The sequence below is a fragment of the Trachymyrmex cornetzi genome, unplaced genomic scaffold (assembly GCF_001594075.2).
Source record: "Trachymyrmex cornetzi isolate Tcor2-1 unplaced genomic scaffold, Tcor1.1 scaffold205, whole genome shotgun sequence".
Classification (NCBI taxonomy): domain Eukaryota; kingdom Metazoa; phylum Arthropoda; class Insecta; order Hymenoptera; family Formicidae; genus Trachymyrmex; species Trachymyrmex cornetzi.
This window is the reverse complement of record NW_017296691.1, coordinates 601,144-620,884: the sequence shown is the minus strand read 5'-3', so window position 1 is coordinate 620,884 and position 19,741 is coordinate 601,144. Positions and strand designations below refer to the sequence as shown.

At 41.3% G+C, this 19,741-nt stretch overlaps 1 protein-coding gene across 1 annotated transcript; it reads left to right on the top strand.

The window, feature by feature from the left end:
* Positions 1-5,884: 5,884 nt before the first annotated feature.
* On the top strand, positions 5,885-19,540 carry LOC108759765 (melatonin receptor type 1B-A). Its single transcript, XM_018505379.1, has 4 exons — positions 5,885-5,982; positions 6,465-6,718; positions 13,225-13,441; positions 18,698-19,540. The coding sequence occupies exons 1-4, from the start codon at positions 5,885-5,887 to the stop codon at positions 19,356-19,358; spliced, it is 1,230 nt and encodes a 409-aa protein (XP_018360881.1). The 3' UTR covers positions 19,359-19,540.
* Positions 19,541-19,741: the final 201 nt, after the last annotated feature.

Below are 19,741 nucleotides of genomic sequence, written 5' to 3'. Positions count from 1 at the left end.
GCGTCAGATGTTCTGACGGAAATTAACGATGCAGATTTAAAGGGCGGAATTCTATGCAGATCTCGCACGCTCGCGCTCGCGCTCGCGTGGACAAAGTCGCGCCGCGCCCCGTCGCATTCCTACCTCGAATCGTATTAATTAAAAACCGGGGGGGACGCCCGCGTAATGAAAAATCCGTCGTTCCGGCAGGTCGTACGGAATCGCATATCTCGATTCGGTATTGTTCGACTGTGACACAGACCGCTTGCGATATTATGATCGCAGTATATATTGACGATATTATGAACGCGCGTTTGCTTTAGAGCATGGAATAAAGAGGCTTCTATTGAGATTCTTCATTTTAATTCTCTTAGCAATATTGCGATACGATATACTACAATACTGCAGTACCAATCTTGTTTTTCTTCCTCGCGTGGGCGTCGTTTTTTCTTTTTTTTCTTTTTTTCTTTTTGGAACGCGCGTAATAAAGAGATCCGTGTACTCGTATTCGTGGCATCAGTTCCTCTATTAATATTTCGAAATTGCCGACCGATTGTGCTCGGTCATAAAAGATCAGGACCAGGTGGGATCTGTGCTGTGCTTCACGGCCATTTAATGGATTCTTTCGTCGAGCACGGTGTATTGTTTAAGGGAATAAATAAAGCAAATAGGGAGCGTGCAGAAATTTCCTGTGGTGAAAGGTATTAAACATCTTGCGTCAATGACAGTTTAATCGATTTTATTATTAAGCCCAAGAATATAATGCCACGTGCATTAAATGCATGAATATTGTGTGTAACACAGCGCATAGAACGATACATAATATGCAAGGGTTTTTGTGCTGCTTTAAAAAAAAAACGTGATATAATGTTGCGAATGGAAGACGATTTTTCTCATTACAAAAGATTTCAATTGTGCCATAATGGCTGCACGGAATGTGAGATATACAGTATTTTTTTCATCTTTTCTTCTACAGTTTCTTTAAGCAGATTTCTTAAGTAATTTGCAGTAATTCCAAAGATACATATCTCATTTTAATTGGAAAAACTTTCTACAAATTAAGCATCGCTGATGTAAATACACGACAAAACTTTTATTTTTTATCTAAATCTTTAAGCTTTGCATTAGCTTCAAGTTAAAGTGGATTTTACTTTAGGATTTCCTGAGACTTTTAAAAAATATTTAATGTTCGTAGAATATGAAAGAAAAATAATACCACACTAAATTTTCATTAAGAAGAAATTTAAGTCGAGCCGAAATGGCGGCCAGTCTGATATATACGTTGATATCATTAATCTTGACTTATAATTTGTTCTTCTGCCGATGCATAATTGCCGGTGCGTGGCGCTTACACCATAGTAAGCGCGTGACGTATTATCGAGGATCTCGCGAGCAAAAAGCAAGAAGTTTAAGTGCGACACCGAAGTTCTCGATTTACGAGCGACACCGTCGTCAGAAAGTTATGCGATAAATAAAGCGTTAAAATAAAAAATACGCGGAATACATACCGGTTGGTGGACCATTCAAGACGATTTGCGGCGGTCGTGCGTAATGGTACGTACAAAGCAGTAAAGACTAATTAAAAATTCATTCCTGTCCCGAACAGAAATAGTTGGTACGATGTTGTGTTTCACACGATTTAAAATCCATTAGGTAAGACGATACTGCAGAAGGCGGGTAAGAAGATAAAGAGGTTGAGATTATGGAAGGATCTACCTGCAAGGTGGGTGCGTGCTTTTGGGATTCAGGTTTTTTGCGCGCAAAAAGGAGCTAATAAAAGTTTCTTTCGGCTCAAGATCATGTTACGCTGTTTTCTCCTCCGTTGGTCTTCCATAATTTCAAGAATCGGGTAACGTGATTATCGTAATGGGAGGTAGCAATTTAATTTATATAAATAAGTGATTTTATTATTTTAATTACTCGCTTTTCTCACGACACTTTCTTCATAACACCAGAGATCGTCATACACAAAAGACACGCGAGAAACAATAAATTAAAGAAAATATATTTTTTTTAAGTAAAAAAATAGAAAATTATATTAATTTAACAGATAGCTTAAATAATTGAGAAATAATTGTTAATTACATTCAATTACAGTTATACTATGTATTCGAAATTATCATGTTTTTCACGTTTCTATTAATTCCGTTCGTTCTGTCTCTCGCAAAAGCATGTCAAAAATGTAGTCGCAGGAAATTACAGCATCTCGCACCAAATATCGACGATGCATTATTTATTAAAAGATGCCAGTGTACGTGACCCGGATGTTAAGGGGTCGGGTACCGTCCATGAAAAACTTCCGGGCCGTTTCGAGAGCACTTTTCTAGAGGAATTTTTTGCTTAGCCGTGTACATTCTCACGACCACGCCGTCTCTCTTTCTATAACCCTCTCTTCCTCATAAAGCCTCGCCTCGGTGACTTCTTATCCTGCGGCTGCCTTAAGCCCACTTTACACTCCAGAAACTTTCTCGTAACCTTCCCGGCCGACGCGTCACGTAATCGCGTAACTCCGCCATCCGCGAAATTTGTTGTCGCCTTTATCACACCGGCACGTACGTTTCCCAGAGAAATTTTATTTTCCGCCCTGTAATCGTCCATCGACGGTTTATACGTGGCCGATCGGAGCGCGATGGCTCTAAGAATCTACTTTACAACGTTTCCTGTTAGATTAAAAGAGTTATAGCGTTATATATCCAATCCATTACTATGGATAAAACGTATAAAGGTAATGGCGTGTAATTGCATGGATCGTTTAACGTTAAAAATTATCATTGCCTTTGCGTTTGATGCGATTTTCATGATAGTTGTATCGTATACTAATTATTTTGATTTTCATCACTTTCAAAGGCAGTAAGGCGACATGGTATGTCATTTGTTAAATTGGCAGGAAGGCTCATGTTTGTTTTGTTCCGTTAGTTTCAACGGTTTACATATATAAATACGGAATGAACATGTTTTGATCGTTACGGACGCGTGAACATTAACTCTTAACTCTGGCCGGCCCGCGTCCCCTTTCACGGTCTTAATGATATGCCGGGTGAATATTCATTTGCGGATTACTTTCATGCAAATTAACGGCGCCACTCCTCGAGCATCGATGGCACTCGCGCGCACGCGAGTGTGGAGTTCCGAAAGTCTTAAAATGAAGCAGTTTGCAAACTTGATACGAACCTAATTACTACTCGCCGGCTTTATTGTCAATAAAACATGGTATATATATCGCGGCACCGTAATTTTGATTTCGGCCGCTTTAATGAGTCGTAAAAAGTCGGTAACGCGCGCCTACCGGAACGACCGTCCGGAAGATCGTCGTACCTTCTTTTTCGCGAGAGGGTCGCAAAGCTCTCGCATATGTCGACGCCGTAAAAATTTTAGCGACTTTCACAGTAACGAAAGGTATTTGATCGGGGCAAGTATAGCGAGGTGGTAATTAAACGCGCGAGCGCAATTAAACACCGCGCTTTATTCCCGTCCGTCGGATACGAGCACGAGAAACGGACGTAGACTAGACTTGGCGCGGGGGTTAACTGTATCCCCGGCTATCATCGATCCCACCGAAATCCGATATCAACCGTACGGAGCGAGGCCTGCTGGTGTTACAGTAGAAGATCTCGCGCGTTTCCTGCTGTCTGCGTTCACGGGTCGAGTCGAGTCGAGTCGTATGTAAGATGACTCTCGCGCCACCGTCGTCGTCGTCGTCGTCGTCTATGTATGAATGGAAATATGAAATTTCCGACCACAAGACGTGACGAGAGGACAATGTCACGTCGGTCTACTCGAGCTCGGACTAGACGACTCTCCTCCGTCGCGCATCTCTAAATAGATAAAGCGACAATCCGTCCGAAAGACGCGCTGCAATAGCCGAATTTTGTGTCTCCTCCGTGTATGGAGATTTTTGTGGAGATTTCAATTGTAAAGCGAGAGAGTAGATTCTACCGTACAGTCGGAATAATTCAAAAGATTGCATCCGTATGCCCTTAACATCCCAGATTTCTGAGTCAATCCTCCTTTTTTTTTTTCCTAGTCGCGGAGACGCAATCACATCTTCTTGTAATCTAGTTCATTCAGGATCTACATCGATGGACCCCCGGTGGTTCTTCGTCAACATCCCGTTGTAAGCACACCTACCGTTGCGCCTTCGTCGAAACGCGCTCTAGGTTTGAGAGGGCGAACGTGTAACTCGTTTTTACGCATACATTCGAACGGGATTGGAGGAGACTCGTGAAACGTGAGATGCTCTCTTCCGCCGATGGGACCGTTTGCATCTTTTTGCATCGCGAATGAGATCCACTTTCGCAAGGTGTCGCAATGAGATTGTAATCTATACGTCTCGTCGAGTAGTCAGACAGTCGGAGACACCTCTCGAAATAGATCTACAATTTAAAAGCCGCTTAAAGCGGACATAAGAGTCGTACCCCAAAATCCGTAGAACGCACAAGTTTTGTGTACAGGGTGTCTCAAAATCATCGTCACATTTATTCTATTGTTCCTTGATTCGGATTCCTTGATTTCTTCATCTTTTCAATTACAAGCAATTAGGAATGAACAGATTTTACGCAATAAATAACAAAAGTTTAGTACATTTATATAATTATAGTTGATTTTTATCATATTTTTTAGTGGACACAGGTATCAAGATACATTTGATGTTGAAAATTCTTATGTCAAAAATAAAAATGAACAATTAATGAAAAAGTAATTTGTGTTCAATTCAGTATTAATCATGCAGAAATTGATCTTGAAATTCGTGAAAGAAATTCTCAGATGAGAAGTGAAGTCAAGTTTTGAGACATCTCGTACACAGCGAACATCGATCATTCCGGCTGATCCTCTTTCGCGCGAAGACGGAAGCGAGAATTTGCAGTTACCGCTTTTTCTGCAGCGCGAATGGCGTTTCACTCACACATAGAAGTCGTTTTTCAATTAGGAAAAGATACCGGCGACGTCCGCGGGGAAATTGATTCGATGTCGATGTGCGTGAAAGGTCACGTAACGGGATTGATGAGATTATTGGCTTGAGGGGCTCGCCATTTCAAGCCCTAATGCAACAAGTGAAAATATTTCTGTAAGTAAGAAACGATAGCTCGTCGGTAGAAAGAGTGATGATGCAGCTTTATTATTAAACGCAATTTTCGCGATCAATTTCTTCGCGTCCGTCGCTCAACGGAATAGGCCCTGTTAAACATTTAAATGCCGCCCGAGGCTTCATTTGCTAATGAAAATTTAAGATCCACTTTGGAAACGCTATAGGCACAGCCGAGACATTTCCATTCACGTGTAGAATGGCAAAGCAGATAATCTATCTTCGTAGATAGATTGATGGTACAATTAAAATGTTAATGTTAAGAGAGTATATGAATTAAAATGTTTAAGTATAATAATAAAAATGAGAAAATATTGTTGAAAAGGAGAGTTTAAAAGAAAGATGAAAGTTTCAGATTTTAAACATTAAAAATTGAAAATGTCTTTTGAACGCTATCACAATACATCTTAACAATATAATTGATGATACTCAATTTTATAGTCTTGCTATTCGTATAAAATTTAACAAGAATGCAAACCATAATATCTAAAGCATGATAAATAAAGTTTAATTGAGCGTTCGATCGAATATATTTTCATATAAATAAATATTTTCATCAGTTACATGGTTGTACATCACATTTCTTACGACTTTTTATTCACGTAGAATATTTTAATCTCGACTAAATAGATAAAATCTAATATTTTTCGAAATATATTCTTTCGAAAATAAAGGCAGAGACACTTCCTCCACTTTATTCATGCAAGCCGGCATGTCCGAGAAACTTTTCGAAGATAGAGGACAGTTTACGAGAATATTATGCATCCTTAAATTCCAGTGTTTTTCAACATTTTGTATGGCGTCAGCTGTTATCTGACTGCTATGACACTTATATTTGCTAATTACCATGATATTGCGCAGATGTTGTTAGTGACAACGAGGATATTGTGGAAACCTAACATGGGCCATGGTCGAAACAGGTGACTATCCCCACACCGTAGTCCGATCGATAATTCACAATTAGGATGGTCGGTATGGTCTTGTCGGCCCTAATCTTCAAAGGGTCTCTCTTCCTGTAATAGCGTGATATCGAATAGCTTCAGCCTCGTTTCCTTCGTGTTCCAGACTTGCAGACCACCATGAGCCATCCTTTAAATTGATGAAAGACGGAAGGGATGTGTTGCTCATCGAAGTTAAACTTTGTTGCCTTTGCCGTTAATCATCCGTGAGATACTTTCCGAAGAAAATACCTAGTTAAATTTATAAGTTTAGCCACAAACTGTAGTTGTAATTCATATTGAAATGTGAACTCATACCCTGTAATTACAGTTGTTATTGAAATTTGATTTTAATTTGTTTTTATCTGAGGATATGAAGTAGCGTCGTAATTAACAGATTCATTTATTACCACTGTATTGAAACGTAAAACTATTTTATAAGTAACGATATATTTTTTTTTCAGTTTCAGAATGAACGTCACGACGGTCATCTACAACGGTGCGACAAGCATCGGTTTTGAACTTGAAAAATACACCAAGGCGATGAATATCAATATGAATAGCGACAATGATCTTGACGTTTCGCCAGTGACTTTATCATCGGCCTGGTCCAGAGTGGCCCGACTTTTGCTGTTGGCCTCCCTCGCCGTAGGCGGGAGCGTGGGTAATGTCTTCATGATATCCGCTGTCGTAGTGGAGGATCAGCTGAACAAGCGAGGTACGCCCGCAAATCTGCTTTTACGATTGCAAATAAAAATGATAGCGAACGTAGAATTCGCTTGCAAAGGCGAAGAAAATCGTTCTCGCTGTATATATAAATTTGAGGTGGAGAATTAAAATAGTAAAGGCGACATTAGGAAGAATTGAAAGAGTCGCGAGAGAGGGAGGGTGGAAAGACGGTGGTATACCTGAAAGAGAATGCTCTCATCGACAAATGCAACGACAAAAGTTTTTACTCTATAGAAGTATATCCGACTAAAAGCCATCCGGGGGGTCGTACATTTCCGACGTGCCTCGCGACAACGTTCTTTCGTATATATCGGTACGGTAAGATCTCTTATCTTTTTCTTTTTTTTTTTTGCGTCTCCACGGACAAAAGCGTCCTCCGTCTGTATCCGGCTGAGGAAGGACATAACAGTAAAGAACGTCGTCGGCACAATCTGTAGGAAAGATGGGATCTTCAACGTGCCATTATACCTGCGGCAATGACGAGATCGATTTTTCGTATTATTTGCAAACCGTAATTCTCTCATCTATATAGATACACTGGCGTGATAATAAATAATCCCTGGACACTATCGTGCATCGTTGTCTCCGCACTGGCTCGTGCTCAGACCGATCTGAGATAATTATTATTTGCACGCGAGCACTCCACATGGAGCGTAATAACGGTGACATTGTAGAATGGTATACAAAGCAATGGGGATGGAAACGTAATTACATTGTCGGCTAAGTATGGCTAAAGTATATCGCTCTTCCTCCTTCGTCTTCTTATCTTTATATTCAATTTAAATCCACAGTTTAATTTGTGTGTGGAGAAATACGAATGCTTGAAAATGAAATGTCTATATGAATTATTCCTGAACTTTTGACCTAAAAAAATTTTGGTGATAAATTTGTTGATAAATTTAAAGGAATTAGATTTTAGATAAAATTGTAAAAAGTGTAACAATTCGTAAGTTTTTAATATCAACATTAAATATCTAATATTAAATTTCAAATATGAAAATTATAATGTTTCGAATATTTTCTTTTTTCTAAGATTTTTGCGTTTATTGTGGTTTTTATTTTTATAATATATTGTGTTATTTTTTTTTATTTATATATTTGTAAAAATTTGTATAATTTTTGCTTTATATTTAAAATGATTTTTATCACACGTATATATCTATGTATATTACATACAGCTTCCTGAGGAGATTTAGTCTCAGAGCAGCAAATCAATTTCACCTTACTGTACTTTCTCTCTCTTTAAATGACTTTTTTCCTTTTCTCTCTTTTTTCTCGTCCTTTTTTTTCTTCTCCTCAGCACTTTAATTTGCCGAGTTTCTCGGTTTTATAACTGTGTGCCGTTATACGCTGGCCATCCTCGTAATTCTTATTGAAACGGCCTGAACTATTTTTTTTACCGCTATTTTATTCTGCATGAATCTCGATAGTAACGCAAATAATACCCGCTTTCGTTCGTTCGGAGCTATTCACTGAGAAAATCTCGTTCCGTTTTTCTCGTTTTCCCAGCTATAAAGTTCTCAGCTCGCCGCGATGCGGTCGTCTTTCGAGTTGCGATGACAGTAAGAAACTTGAATCATTATTATCGCGATAACGAGGATTAACCTCCGGATTATCCACGATTTTACAGTGATTTCGAACGTATTCAAATTTGACATGATAAATGCAAATGTTTTCTAGAAGATGATATTCCATGATCGTTTCTACGTCGAATATATGCGTTTCAAGTAGGACATAAAATCCATGGCCACACAAATGAGGATATATGAATCCTTAATACGCAGCGATGATGGAGGTGCTTGTGTTGCTTTAATGGATCGTGTTTGAACGTTAAACGCGAGCCTGTGTAAGCGATTGTTGTCTTTGATATCATTCGCTATTATTTTTTTACATTCTGCCTAGCCATATTTTTTATATTCCTTTATATTAAAAAAAAAATCGTATAACGACATAAGTTATAATTTAATATCCTTTTTTTCTTATGAGAATATCTATTTCTTGTCTCGTTTGCTTTTATTAAAAGCGAATATTAATGGAAGTATAACATTTTAATGTAATTCTTTTGTATGATATAACATCATCCTTCATTATTTGGTTTTGAAATTTTAATTTATAATAATGTAATACTTTTTCATTTAATAATTGTATGCCAAGTATCTATGTAGTTTCTTTATACCGGTATTTTATGGAAGAGCATATATCTCTCTTAACCTAAAAAGACTTATAAAAGGACTTGATTAAAAAAAATATCTATTACGAGGAATTTTTCTCGAGTTAATGTAAATTTATGCGAATGATTAAATAACACATAATACAAAAGCTTGATACAGGTGGAACCTTGCAGATGAGATATCGAATAAAGCTTGTAACGAGATTGAAGTTTTAATGTGCCGATCGCGCGCGCAATTTCGAACTTCACGATCGCTCCCTTTCCAATAAATACGTCCGAACGTGACGCGACGGCAACTGGCCTGTCTGTAGCCGGAAATCTGGTCCTAACACGCGATTGCTCCTTTTTCCTCGCGTCGGCAGGACTGCAGGAGTACGTCTCCGGTGCGACGTATGTACGAGAAGGAAGGAGAGGAAGAGAGAGAGAGAGAGAGAGAGAGAGAGAGAGAGAGAGAGAGGATCGGGGAAATGCTCGTGGATGTCCGTTCGTGCCTGACGTAAACCCCATTTCTACTGCGGACGTGAAGTGTCGGACGGACTTGGGCTTCGTTTGCGTGAACTCTGCCGGCGCGCGGCGAGAACTCGGGAGAAACAAAAAGCCGACACCGCAGCGGATCCGCGATGCCCGGTAACCCGATGGCGCCGTAATGGATTGCGCAGTCGTGGGGTCGCTATAAGGGTGTACACGGATGAGCGAGTCAATTTCGCGGCGCGTAGCCGCACGAGCGGGCCTGGTTGCCGTATAACTCTGCTCGCCCTGTATCTAATGCCGCAACGAGAGAGCGCCGTTCCATATCTTTCTCTCCTCCTCCTCCTCCTTTCCCTCTCTCGATTCTCCACGCTCTTGTCCCATCTCGTCTCGTCTGGATGCTCCCCTTGGAAACCCCGATCACGGAGCTAGGCGGCGGCCGAACGCGGTGAATCCCCGCCGGTAATGCGAATACTTGGAGTACTCCGCGGTGCGGTTGGCGAATAGTTCGGTTCGGCGCTCATGAAACGAGGCCCGGTGAGAAGAGATAGAGATAGAGATAGAGAGAGATAGAGAGGGTGAGAGGATGAGAGAGAGGGAGAGAGAACGAACGAAAGCGCGAACGACGGGCTGACTCGGTAAATCGATTAAAACAAATTCTGATCAGCGCGGATTCATTCGGTACGTAGAAGAATACCCCTGTTGGGAGGGGAAGGGTGCACGTTCCCATGACGATGCTGCGGCACTGCGGCTAGACAGGGGACCCGGATGAGAGATGGAGATATAGAGAAGGGAGATAGAGAGAATCAATTTCGAAGTGACGCCACGAGCGCTGATGCGGGATAATTTATTCCACGCATCAACCGCTGAATCGATCGGATCTCGTCACGCCGAAACGTACCTCCGGAAAATGCGATCGGCGAATGCGGGCGGCGCGAATGCGACTACTGCAGGGCTTAATTTGTCGATACCTGAAGAGAGTAGATCTCTCTCTCTCTCTCTCTCTCTCTCCCTTTCGGGTTTTTCGCCTACCTACCCGAGATGCGAGAGCCCGCGATATTTCATCCTATTAACCGGGACGGGAGGCGGGTGGCGAAAGGCAGCAGCAGCAGCGCCTTCCCTCGTCGAAGCGCGGACGGTGCAATTTGTCGCGTAATCATTTTTATCGCGGTGTAATATCCTCGCCAAAGGCGCGAACACGTTTGCGGCCGTGCAGAGTCGTTGGCGTGTTGGTGCCACTACGTTTCGCGCTTTCCGAAAAGCGACAGGTCCGAGGTCGCCCTCGGTAAAAATGTCGCCTCAGCTTTGCAGCGAGAGTGTCGTCTATGGGTAGATATAACGTCGCGATGTAATTTACTTTATCTGCTGGAGCACATTTTCGGATATTTTTAATGCTACGGCTCGAAAATTATTAATTCTTTTAGATATATATTGCACATGTACGTTCAGTTAACATTGCATAGTAAAAGTAATGGAAATGTTTAATAAATGAATATAGTTTTATATACTGCAAATATGTGCATAAGCAAAAGCGTATAATATGCTACAATTATATCATACCGCTTTAAAAATGTGCCAAGTACTTTAGTGCGAGATAGCGATAAGACGTCGAGAAAAAGTTGAAATTATACGTGCATGCTGCAACTTACGACGCGCCGTTTTGTCCGTAATTTATAGGTGTTGATGACTTCTTAAAAGTGCTTTCGCCGCTCAATTAAGTTGCACGGTTAAAGTCGTAATGCTCGGTACTTATAACAATGTACATGGTTTTTTTTTTGTAAAATGTAATTTGAATACTTGATAACCCACTGCGTCGTTTCACGTCGGCGCGGGGCATTATCCCATTGTGCGCGGTATCTATTTACATAAGGAAACCATAGTGAATGAAAATTTATCTTATAAGGGTGAGTGAAGTCAGACAATAACAACGAGCACGGTAAAATGCGGGCTACAGGGAAGTGTATAATTATAATAATTATTTCTCGCACGTGCGCATGCATATGTATGCGACGTGGCGATCGATTAATGAAAACCTGGTTCATTCTCGGCGCCCGCAGTATTACAACCAACGTCGGTCTTCTCTCCTTCGTGGACGGATCGTTAAACCTGACGAGAAAGCTCGATGCTCTAGCGCGTACACTTGACAAAAAAAAAATCTTATTTCGCATTTTATTACTCATAGAGCGTAGTGCGAGCGAGCGTAATGGCATACGTTCGTTCTCTCTCGTACAGAAGCGCGCAATCTTATTATAGTGTTATACTCCCCTAAGGACGTGACGACGTACGGATATTATTTCCTTTTCTCCGTGTCTTCGTCGGGTATTGATCTCGGGGAAATCCTCGAGAATCGAGAGAATACATCGTGTCGCAATGAGAGGGGCAATGCGAGGTAATGCGGATATTACGCCCCTTTCTTTCTGCGACTTTCTACAATTTGGTATTTCGCTTAGCCAGGCTCTCTACGTATGAACTTATGAAACGCTATAATCGTTGACTCGTAATAACAGCTGCGGCGGCACCGTGGCCTTATCCTCATTTTTGTCGCCGTCGTCGTCGTCGACGTCGTCGTCGACGTGGTCGTCGTCATCGCCGTCGTTGCCGCCGTCTGAGTAAAGTTTTACAGCCGGCGTGATTGTTCGTTTCGGCCGACATCGTTTTGCAATTACTATGGCTTTTACGATTTGCCCGAGCAGAAGCTACGACCTCTGATATTATGCCCCTGTGGGCGTGCGTTGATTAAAGGTTGGAGATTGGCCGGCCGCGGCCGGTCTCCCCGAGTTTTCTCTTCAGCGGCGAAAATCAAGCGCCTCTCCGCGCCGCGTTAGTACAGCCCGAGAGCTGCAAAAAATTTCAAGATGATAGTCCGCGTAATATAATAGCTTGGCACAAGAATACCCGGTCGAAGGCTGGCACTTCTGCCAACGGAAGAGGAAAAGTGCGGGATGTCTGAGACGTTCTTGGCAGTACAGGCCAAGTCCTGGCGCGTCGTGCGCGATAGATCGGTACGTGTCCAACATGGTTATCCCGTGAATTTATATCACTGTCCGAAATCCCACTTCGCGTGACGAAGCGCGAGCGATCGATCGGAAAAGACGAGGTCTAACCCACTGGATTACATTTCGGACGGTAAATTGTACCTAACTGTACTGAATTGCGACAAAACGATTCGTCCGTGTATCGTAGGATATAGGAATAGCGAAAGAAACAAGAATAAAACCTCTAATTTACATATATCAGCATAATCGACTACCCGGTCCTTCCACTCACCTGTCGACGATCGTTAAAATTGAAATTACAGCTGACATTGTACATATGTACAGAATTCCTTTAAATTTATAACTTGCAAATGTCTGCAAACACACTTCTTTTGTCAATGTTAAAAAATATTGTTTTATCACTTATTAAATCATTATTTTATTTTTTGATTATACTGCGCCATTATTTTTGTAAAATAAGTTCAAGTTATTATCTTTCTGTTATAACGTGATAAAAATCAACTTATCCAACAAGAAATAGCAATAAAAGTTATCTAATTGAACCGATGTGAAAAGTTTCGAAAGATTATGGATTTCGTACGAGGAAACAGGATGTAAGCTCGCTACGTATTGATTTCGGTAAGTTTTCCAGAATTAAGTTTATTCCGCATGGAAAATAGACGATTCGTGTATTAATTTAGATATCGTTTCGAGCAATTTTGAGATTTTCGCGCGATATAGGAACATTACTCGAGGAACATCTGCCACAATGTAATCCGAACGCAAAAAGTGCGGAACGCCGGCTCTCTCGAGCGTTTCCAGATCGCAAGAACTGTTAGAAGCTAATTACTTTAATGAGTTTCACGCAGGTTCTTTTTCCAGGAAACGCATTCCTCGTGAACGTGGCGCTGGCGGATTTGCTGGTGACTGGTCTGGTAATACCGGTCTCGGTGATCGTAATCCTGGCGGGTTATGCGGAATCCCTGGGTGCTTGCCGATTCGAGTGGACCCTCGAGGCTCTTTGCTTCCTGGTGACCGTACTAACGTTGGCCACAATCGCCGCCGAAAATTACGCACGTCTGTGTCTGCCCGCCGAAAGGTACGGTGGAAATGGAGAGAAACCCGCGTAAAAGGGGTGTTTCCGCAATTTAACGCGTCGACTGCCACGTGACATCACGGTCGCGTTTCATTCTCTCGTCTATTTTATCTCAGGGATCCTTTTGTAGCTTCGTGATATTCGAGCGTGATATGTACATCACACGAAATTGAGAAGTTCTCTGGAAGAACAACTGTAGTTAGGGAATTGTTCTATTGTTTGGTATTTCTATTTGTTCATGCACTGTTGATTTACATTCAAAGTATATTTAATTTCAAATACTCTTTTCACAAATTTCTCAATATAAAATATATAATATATTTATGTAACATTGGCACTTTTAGTAAAGATTAGGATAATGAAAACAAAAAAACATTTGTGTGTATTTAAATGTTCTGGATTCTTTCAATATACAGGATATTAGTTAAGTATATTCCCAAACTCAACAAAGCGATTCTTTGGTTTATTTCAAGTAAAAAAGTCCATATAAACATGTGTCCTAAACGGCTTAGTTTCCGAAATGAAAAAATTTAAACGTGTAGTAATAATCTGTTTATTTGAAAGAAATACAACTTGAAGTCAAAAACTAGTCAAAAACAGAAAAATAAAAGCAGGCTTCAGATCTTCTGACGAAATAAAACAATTAGATGAATTGTTGAAAATGTCCACCTTGCGCCATGATACATCCATCGAGCCTTTTTTTCAAAGATTGACGTACACGCTCAAAGATACCAGGTGTGTTACGTATTGCCTCGCATGAAGCAACTATTCGATTTCTCAAATCATTCTCATTCTCAATTGGGGTGGTATAAACCAATGATTTCAGATGCCCCCAAAGGAAATAATCCAAAGGATTTAAATCTGGTGATCTAGGAGGCCAAGGTTGAGTTCCTGCTCGACCTATCCTGTATTTCGGAAACTAAGTCGTTTAGGACACATGTTTATATAGACTTTTTTACTTGAACCAAAGAATCGCTCTGTTGAGTTTGGGAACATACTTAACTAACACCCTGTATATGTTTTACGCAAAAAATAATTTAAGTTGATCTAAAACTGAAATTTTAGGTAATGATTATTACTGTACTTCGTTTTTCAACTCAAGTTGTTTTTTTGAGTAACTTCTCAATTGTGTGTGTGTGTGTGCGTGTATAAAAATGAAAAAGATTAAATTATTAGTTACATTATGTAAATTATTAAGTATAGTATATTATATATTTTAATTATAAAGTTATATTTAGTGTATAATGACACACGCAAAAGATTACGTTGATGATCAGATATGATTCATCGCAGTTATCACCTAAAGGATGCAGAAATTTATATTGTATTATTTATACTGCATATTAAATTTGTATTCCGCAATATTATTAGAATATTTTTGTGCTAAAACAGTCAGCGCGTTAAATATGACGCCTCAGTTTAATGACATCATGATTTTATGGCATTGTGGGCGAAATGCAGAATATCGCTTTCATAATGCGATGGTTACCCAATATTTTATATATTTATGGCTTTTCCGGACAATACGATTACAGTGCTGTGGTGCGAAAACGCAATTCTAAAGTAATGACACACATTGTGTCTGGCTCGGCACTATTTATATGCAAAACTCCAACTTTCTATGCAAATTCATTTGCTGCGACATTTCCATTTGCGCATAGACACAGTTCCGGATTAAAATGTTTCCTAGTTAGCTTTCATGGTGCAGGCTGAACACGTAATAATGCAATTCGTCCTCCAATCAGCTAAACATTACATTAATCCATATTATTATTATTCAGAAACTCCCGTACATTACGACAATTTGTACCATTTAAAAGATGCAAAAATGCTTTCTCTTTCCGCGGAATACTCGATCAATGCGCAAATGCACACCTACTCTGTGCGATACCGATTACCCTCGACAAATGCAGCACTGCAAAAAGGATGCATCGGTAGGTCGGGAAGCGCGGAAGATTGATCAGGTTATTGCGAAAATAGTAGAAAATGGTGCTGACCTTTCGTCTGACCGTCGAAATGGCGCGAATCCAACTCTGGACATGAACGGTGACCCGGTTCCCGATCAATATTACAACCCTGTAACTACCACCGCTCGGGGAGACGAGAGTCCGCTATTACCGTTATCGCGTCGTCTCATCCGGAATACTTCTCTTTTTTTATTCTTCATCGGGAGACGTCGGGCAGACCCGCTCGCGCCTGTGCGTCGACGGATGATGGGTGAAAGAGACGACGAAACGCGTTGTCAGCGATGGAAACAGGGAGGAGCGAGAGAGAGAGAGAGAGAGAGGCCCATCCGCCGTCGAATTAAGTGCCGGCTTCGGCGATCGAAAAGATATAGCACACGTGACCGTTGGCGCGATCAATAGCCGCTACATTCCTGCGATTGTCGGCGCTTTTTTGCCACCGCTCGCCACCACGCGCGACTTCTTTTTCCCCTTTTCCCCCCGTCGCGTCGGGGAAGAGGACCCTTCAAAGCGTCGCCTTTAACCCATACGCTTTGTTTACGAGGTGGTGTTTGTCGGATACTAATTGAGCGGTCCGTTTCCGGAACGACGCGACACACGGGCACGTCCGTTCTTGCCCATGGCCGCTTTCCGTCACTCGCTCGGTGGGATGAACGGCCGGACTGATGTACGCGGTGTAATCGTTAACAAAGTTTGTTATTTGTCCCGTAGGGTGGCATGAAAAATGGATCGAACCCCGGGGTGTCTCGATTTGTCGGACCGCCGCAAAAACTAACAAACTCTCGCTCGCCCAAAGGCCGGGCAAAAAGGGTTTCTCTTTGGTTCGGTAAAAACTGGGGGGACGGGTTTTTTAACGCGAATTTTATCGGCTGGCTGCGGTTTTCGATAACTAGATAAAGAACTTCACAGTGTGACGCTTGTCGGTTAATCAAACCGAACTGTTTGATATATAATCTAAAACGGAAGTGGTATTAGTTTTGTTTCGTTTTACAACGATATATTGGTGAAAATTTTTATTGGCAGTCAAGAATCCATAAAAAATTGAATTTTCTATCGTTTATAGATCGTCGATTTGACTCTTTTAATATGTCGTCGATAAAATTTAAGAGTCGCATTCAAGTCTGTTTGAGGGACGAGAAGAGGCTGAAACAATCAATTTTATCCTACACGGTATCAGAGCCAATATGTGAAGATGGAGTAAAATCCATTTATGGTTAGCACGTAAACAAGCTTCCGAACTTCATCAAACTGCCGCGACTACCGACTAACAATTTGCCTTAATAAACACTTGCATTATCCTGTGCAGCAGGAGATTGTCTCCATTTCCATGTAAATAATTCACTTCGATCAAAGGCGAGGCTATCTGGTTCTTGCAGGCGGGTCTTCATTTGGCGCGGTCGTAGCAACATATATACCAAAACCTGTGCTTGTAAAGCTCTTTGGTCCCCGGTGGCCTTACCGCCGTTCGCGACAATAGCGGCCGAAAATTACGCCCGCTTGTGTTAAGTGTTTGCCAACCGAAAGATAAAGCGAGTGCACCGGTGATTCCAGCAATCGATACCACGTTCCTGCAATTCCCCACGCATACATTCTTGTTTCTGCCTTGGGGAAAGCTTTTTTCGCAACAACTCTCTATTTCCATTAACGATTATTGAAAAATTTATGTAACTATGCCTAGAAAAACATATGTGCTTCCCTCTATTTCTAACAATTTTTCTTGCGACAATATCGCGGCGTTTTTTTTTAGTAGTAATCACCGAACACTCGATATAATAATTTTTAAGAAAACATGCTCTTATTCTGTATATCTAAATTTGATATCTTCACTAGTGTTTCTAAGGCAACACCCTAAATACAGTAATATAGGTAAGCCGGGTCATCGTTCGGATCGAAGGTCGGAGTTCCGATGGGGACAATAAAGGGAAGAAAATTATGACCACGCCTGTTTACTCATAAAAAGATTAAGCACATAGAGAGATCAATAAGCACTCTTTAAAATTATATGCTTCTATTCGCGTATCTTTACTTTATTTACAAAATTAATACTTCCTTTTCCTAAGTATGCTTTTTTATGAACGCATGACTATTTCAGGCTAATGTATCCTGTTACAGGCAGATAACATCATTAGAGACCGGAAAGATAATGTCATAATACATGCCTGGATATATCGTATTGCTTGTAGCCTTTGCATGAAAATACCTCCCGATAGTTAACATCGTTGGGTGAATATGGGTAATGTAAACACAGTGAATGAGGTAGAAATCAAATTACTATTATCAGTTTAAGCCATCGCGTATAATGCGTATGGCGACCACTGCTTGGAACTTCGAGTTTGACGTTGAAGTGCTTCCACGGTTCTCTATCAGCGTCACGATCGAGTTCGTAATTTCGCATTCCGGGCGACGTTCTCTTTAGCTTGAATTGCCGGAATTCGTAACCGATAGCAGACGATCTCGGGGAAGAGACGACGACGGCGACGACGACGACGACGACGACGACAACGACAACGACGACGGCGACAACGACGACGACTACCGCTTTTCATACGCGGAAAGTTTCGCGACAATACGGCGTTACGGGAAGTATTTTAACCGGTCGCGTCAGAAGAATCACGGCGAACACGTGGACTCGAGGAAGTTTCCTCGCATTGTAAACGAGAAATCGTCCGCCAGCACCGCTAACTCCGTAACTACCGACTCGTTTTTCAAGCCCCTCGTTAATCCACAGACTAGTACGACCAACTCCGTAATTGCAGTCGCAGTGTATCACCGAGGGAAATATTTTCTTTAATTGAATACGCTGTATAAGAAAGCCGGGACTTAAACAAGCTCGTGATGCAATTAAGGGGGAAATATCCATCCAACGAGACAACGTATTATCTCCCGTTATCTCTAGAGTTATTCGTAAATGTATTCTAAGTTACAACAGCAAGCCGAATTAATGATATCTTAGCACGCTATATTTATATTAAAACACTTATCATATTGTCTGAATTATATATAATTACTCAAAGCTATGAAGAATTGCAGTGACACTATTTGTTACGACATTTTTCGCTGTGTTTTCTAAAACTTACAATTAAAGTAAATTGTCAATTGTTTGAAGAGTGAAATCTTACTCTTTTTAAGCTTGAAAATTCCACAAGAGCCATCGTTTTTCAAGACTGGCTCAATTTTCAATCTTTAGAGTGAGATTCCACTCCAAAGAATTTAGAGAGTAAACTGGAGATAACGTATACAGTCTTTTCTCGTTTAATTCATTAATACTTATAGCAACGTATTTCATATTTTTTAGATACGCCAGTCTGACAGCAGGTCGTGTAACAGCTATAATTATCGTCGTCTGGCTAATCGCCATGACTGTGGTGGCTTTGCAATCGTTTTTGGACATAGGTCCTGACTTTTGTCGTCGCAGGCTCAGCGGTATTGCGATGGAACAAGCGGTGGGGGCAAGTATATTGGTTGGATTGCCAGCTTTGACGACCATCTTCCTCTACGTGAAGCTGGTGATATGTGTGCGACGAGCCACGAGAGGCTCGTATAAGCCACCAGCCGCCTTCTCCTGGGACTATGAGCTCACAAAGACGAATATGTTCAGCTGCGTGATGTTCGTCGTGTTCTGGTTGCCATTTGGCCTGGCGGTCTGCGTGAATTCCTTCGTTCCGGTGAGCACACGTGTGCTCTACAACCTGGCCTGGTTTGCCCTGTCCAAGTCCTGCTTCAACAATCTGCTTTACTGCGTGGCGGACCGTCACTTTCGCAGCGCTTACGTCAAACTTTTTCACTACTGCTGCTGTAAGACCACGGTAAGCTTCTCAAGGAGGCCACGTGGCGGTGAGGGTAGAAATTCTAGCGACGTGCGCCTCAGAGTACACATTATTCACTCGTACGCGAGTCCATCATCCTGTCGTCCGACTGTGGCCAGACCGAACGGACGTGACGTTTACGAGCTTTAGATGCGATGCGATGCGATGCGACGCACGTACAGAGTGTAGAAAGCAGAGGTCGATAAAGATGTCTGTCCAGACGTTAATTCTGCAATGAGCAATCTGTTTTTGCGAGATTGAGCAGTCATTGCATCGACATTGTATAAACAATGTCGCACGAGGACTGCTTCTGGTATGGCCTTACAATTAATTCATTTGATTCTCACGGTTTGTTCTTCGATATTGACTGAATTTTTTGCATTGTGCAGTTTGTTTGATTTTTATAAGGACGCCAGAAACAAGAGTTTTCAAGTAAAATTAATTTCGCGATAATTGAAAGCGTATAATATAAAAAAATATAGTATACATTGGAACCTCGTATAACGAATCTCAAAATAGTGTACAAAATCCTT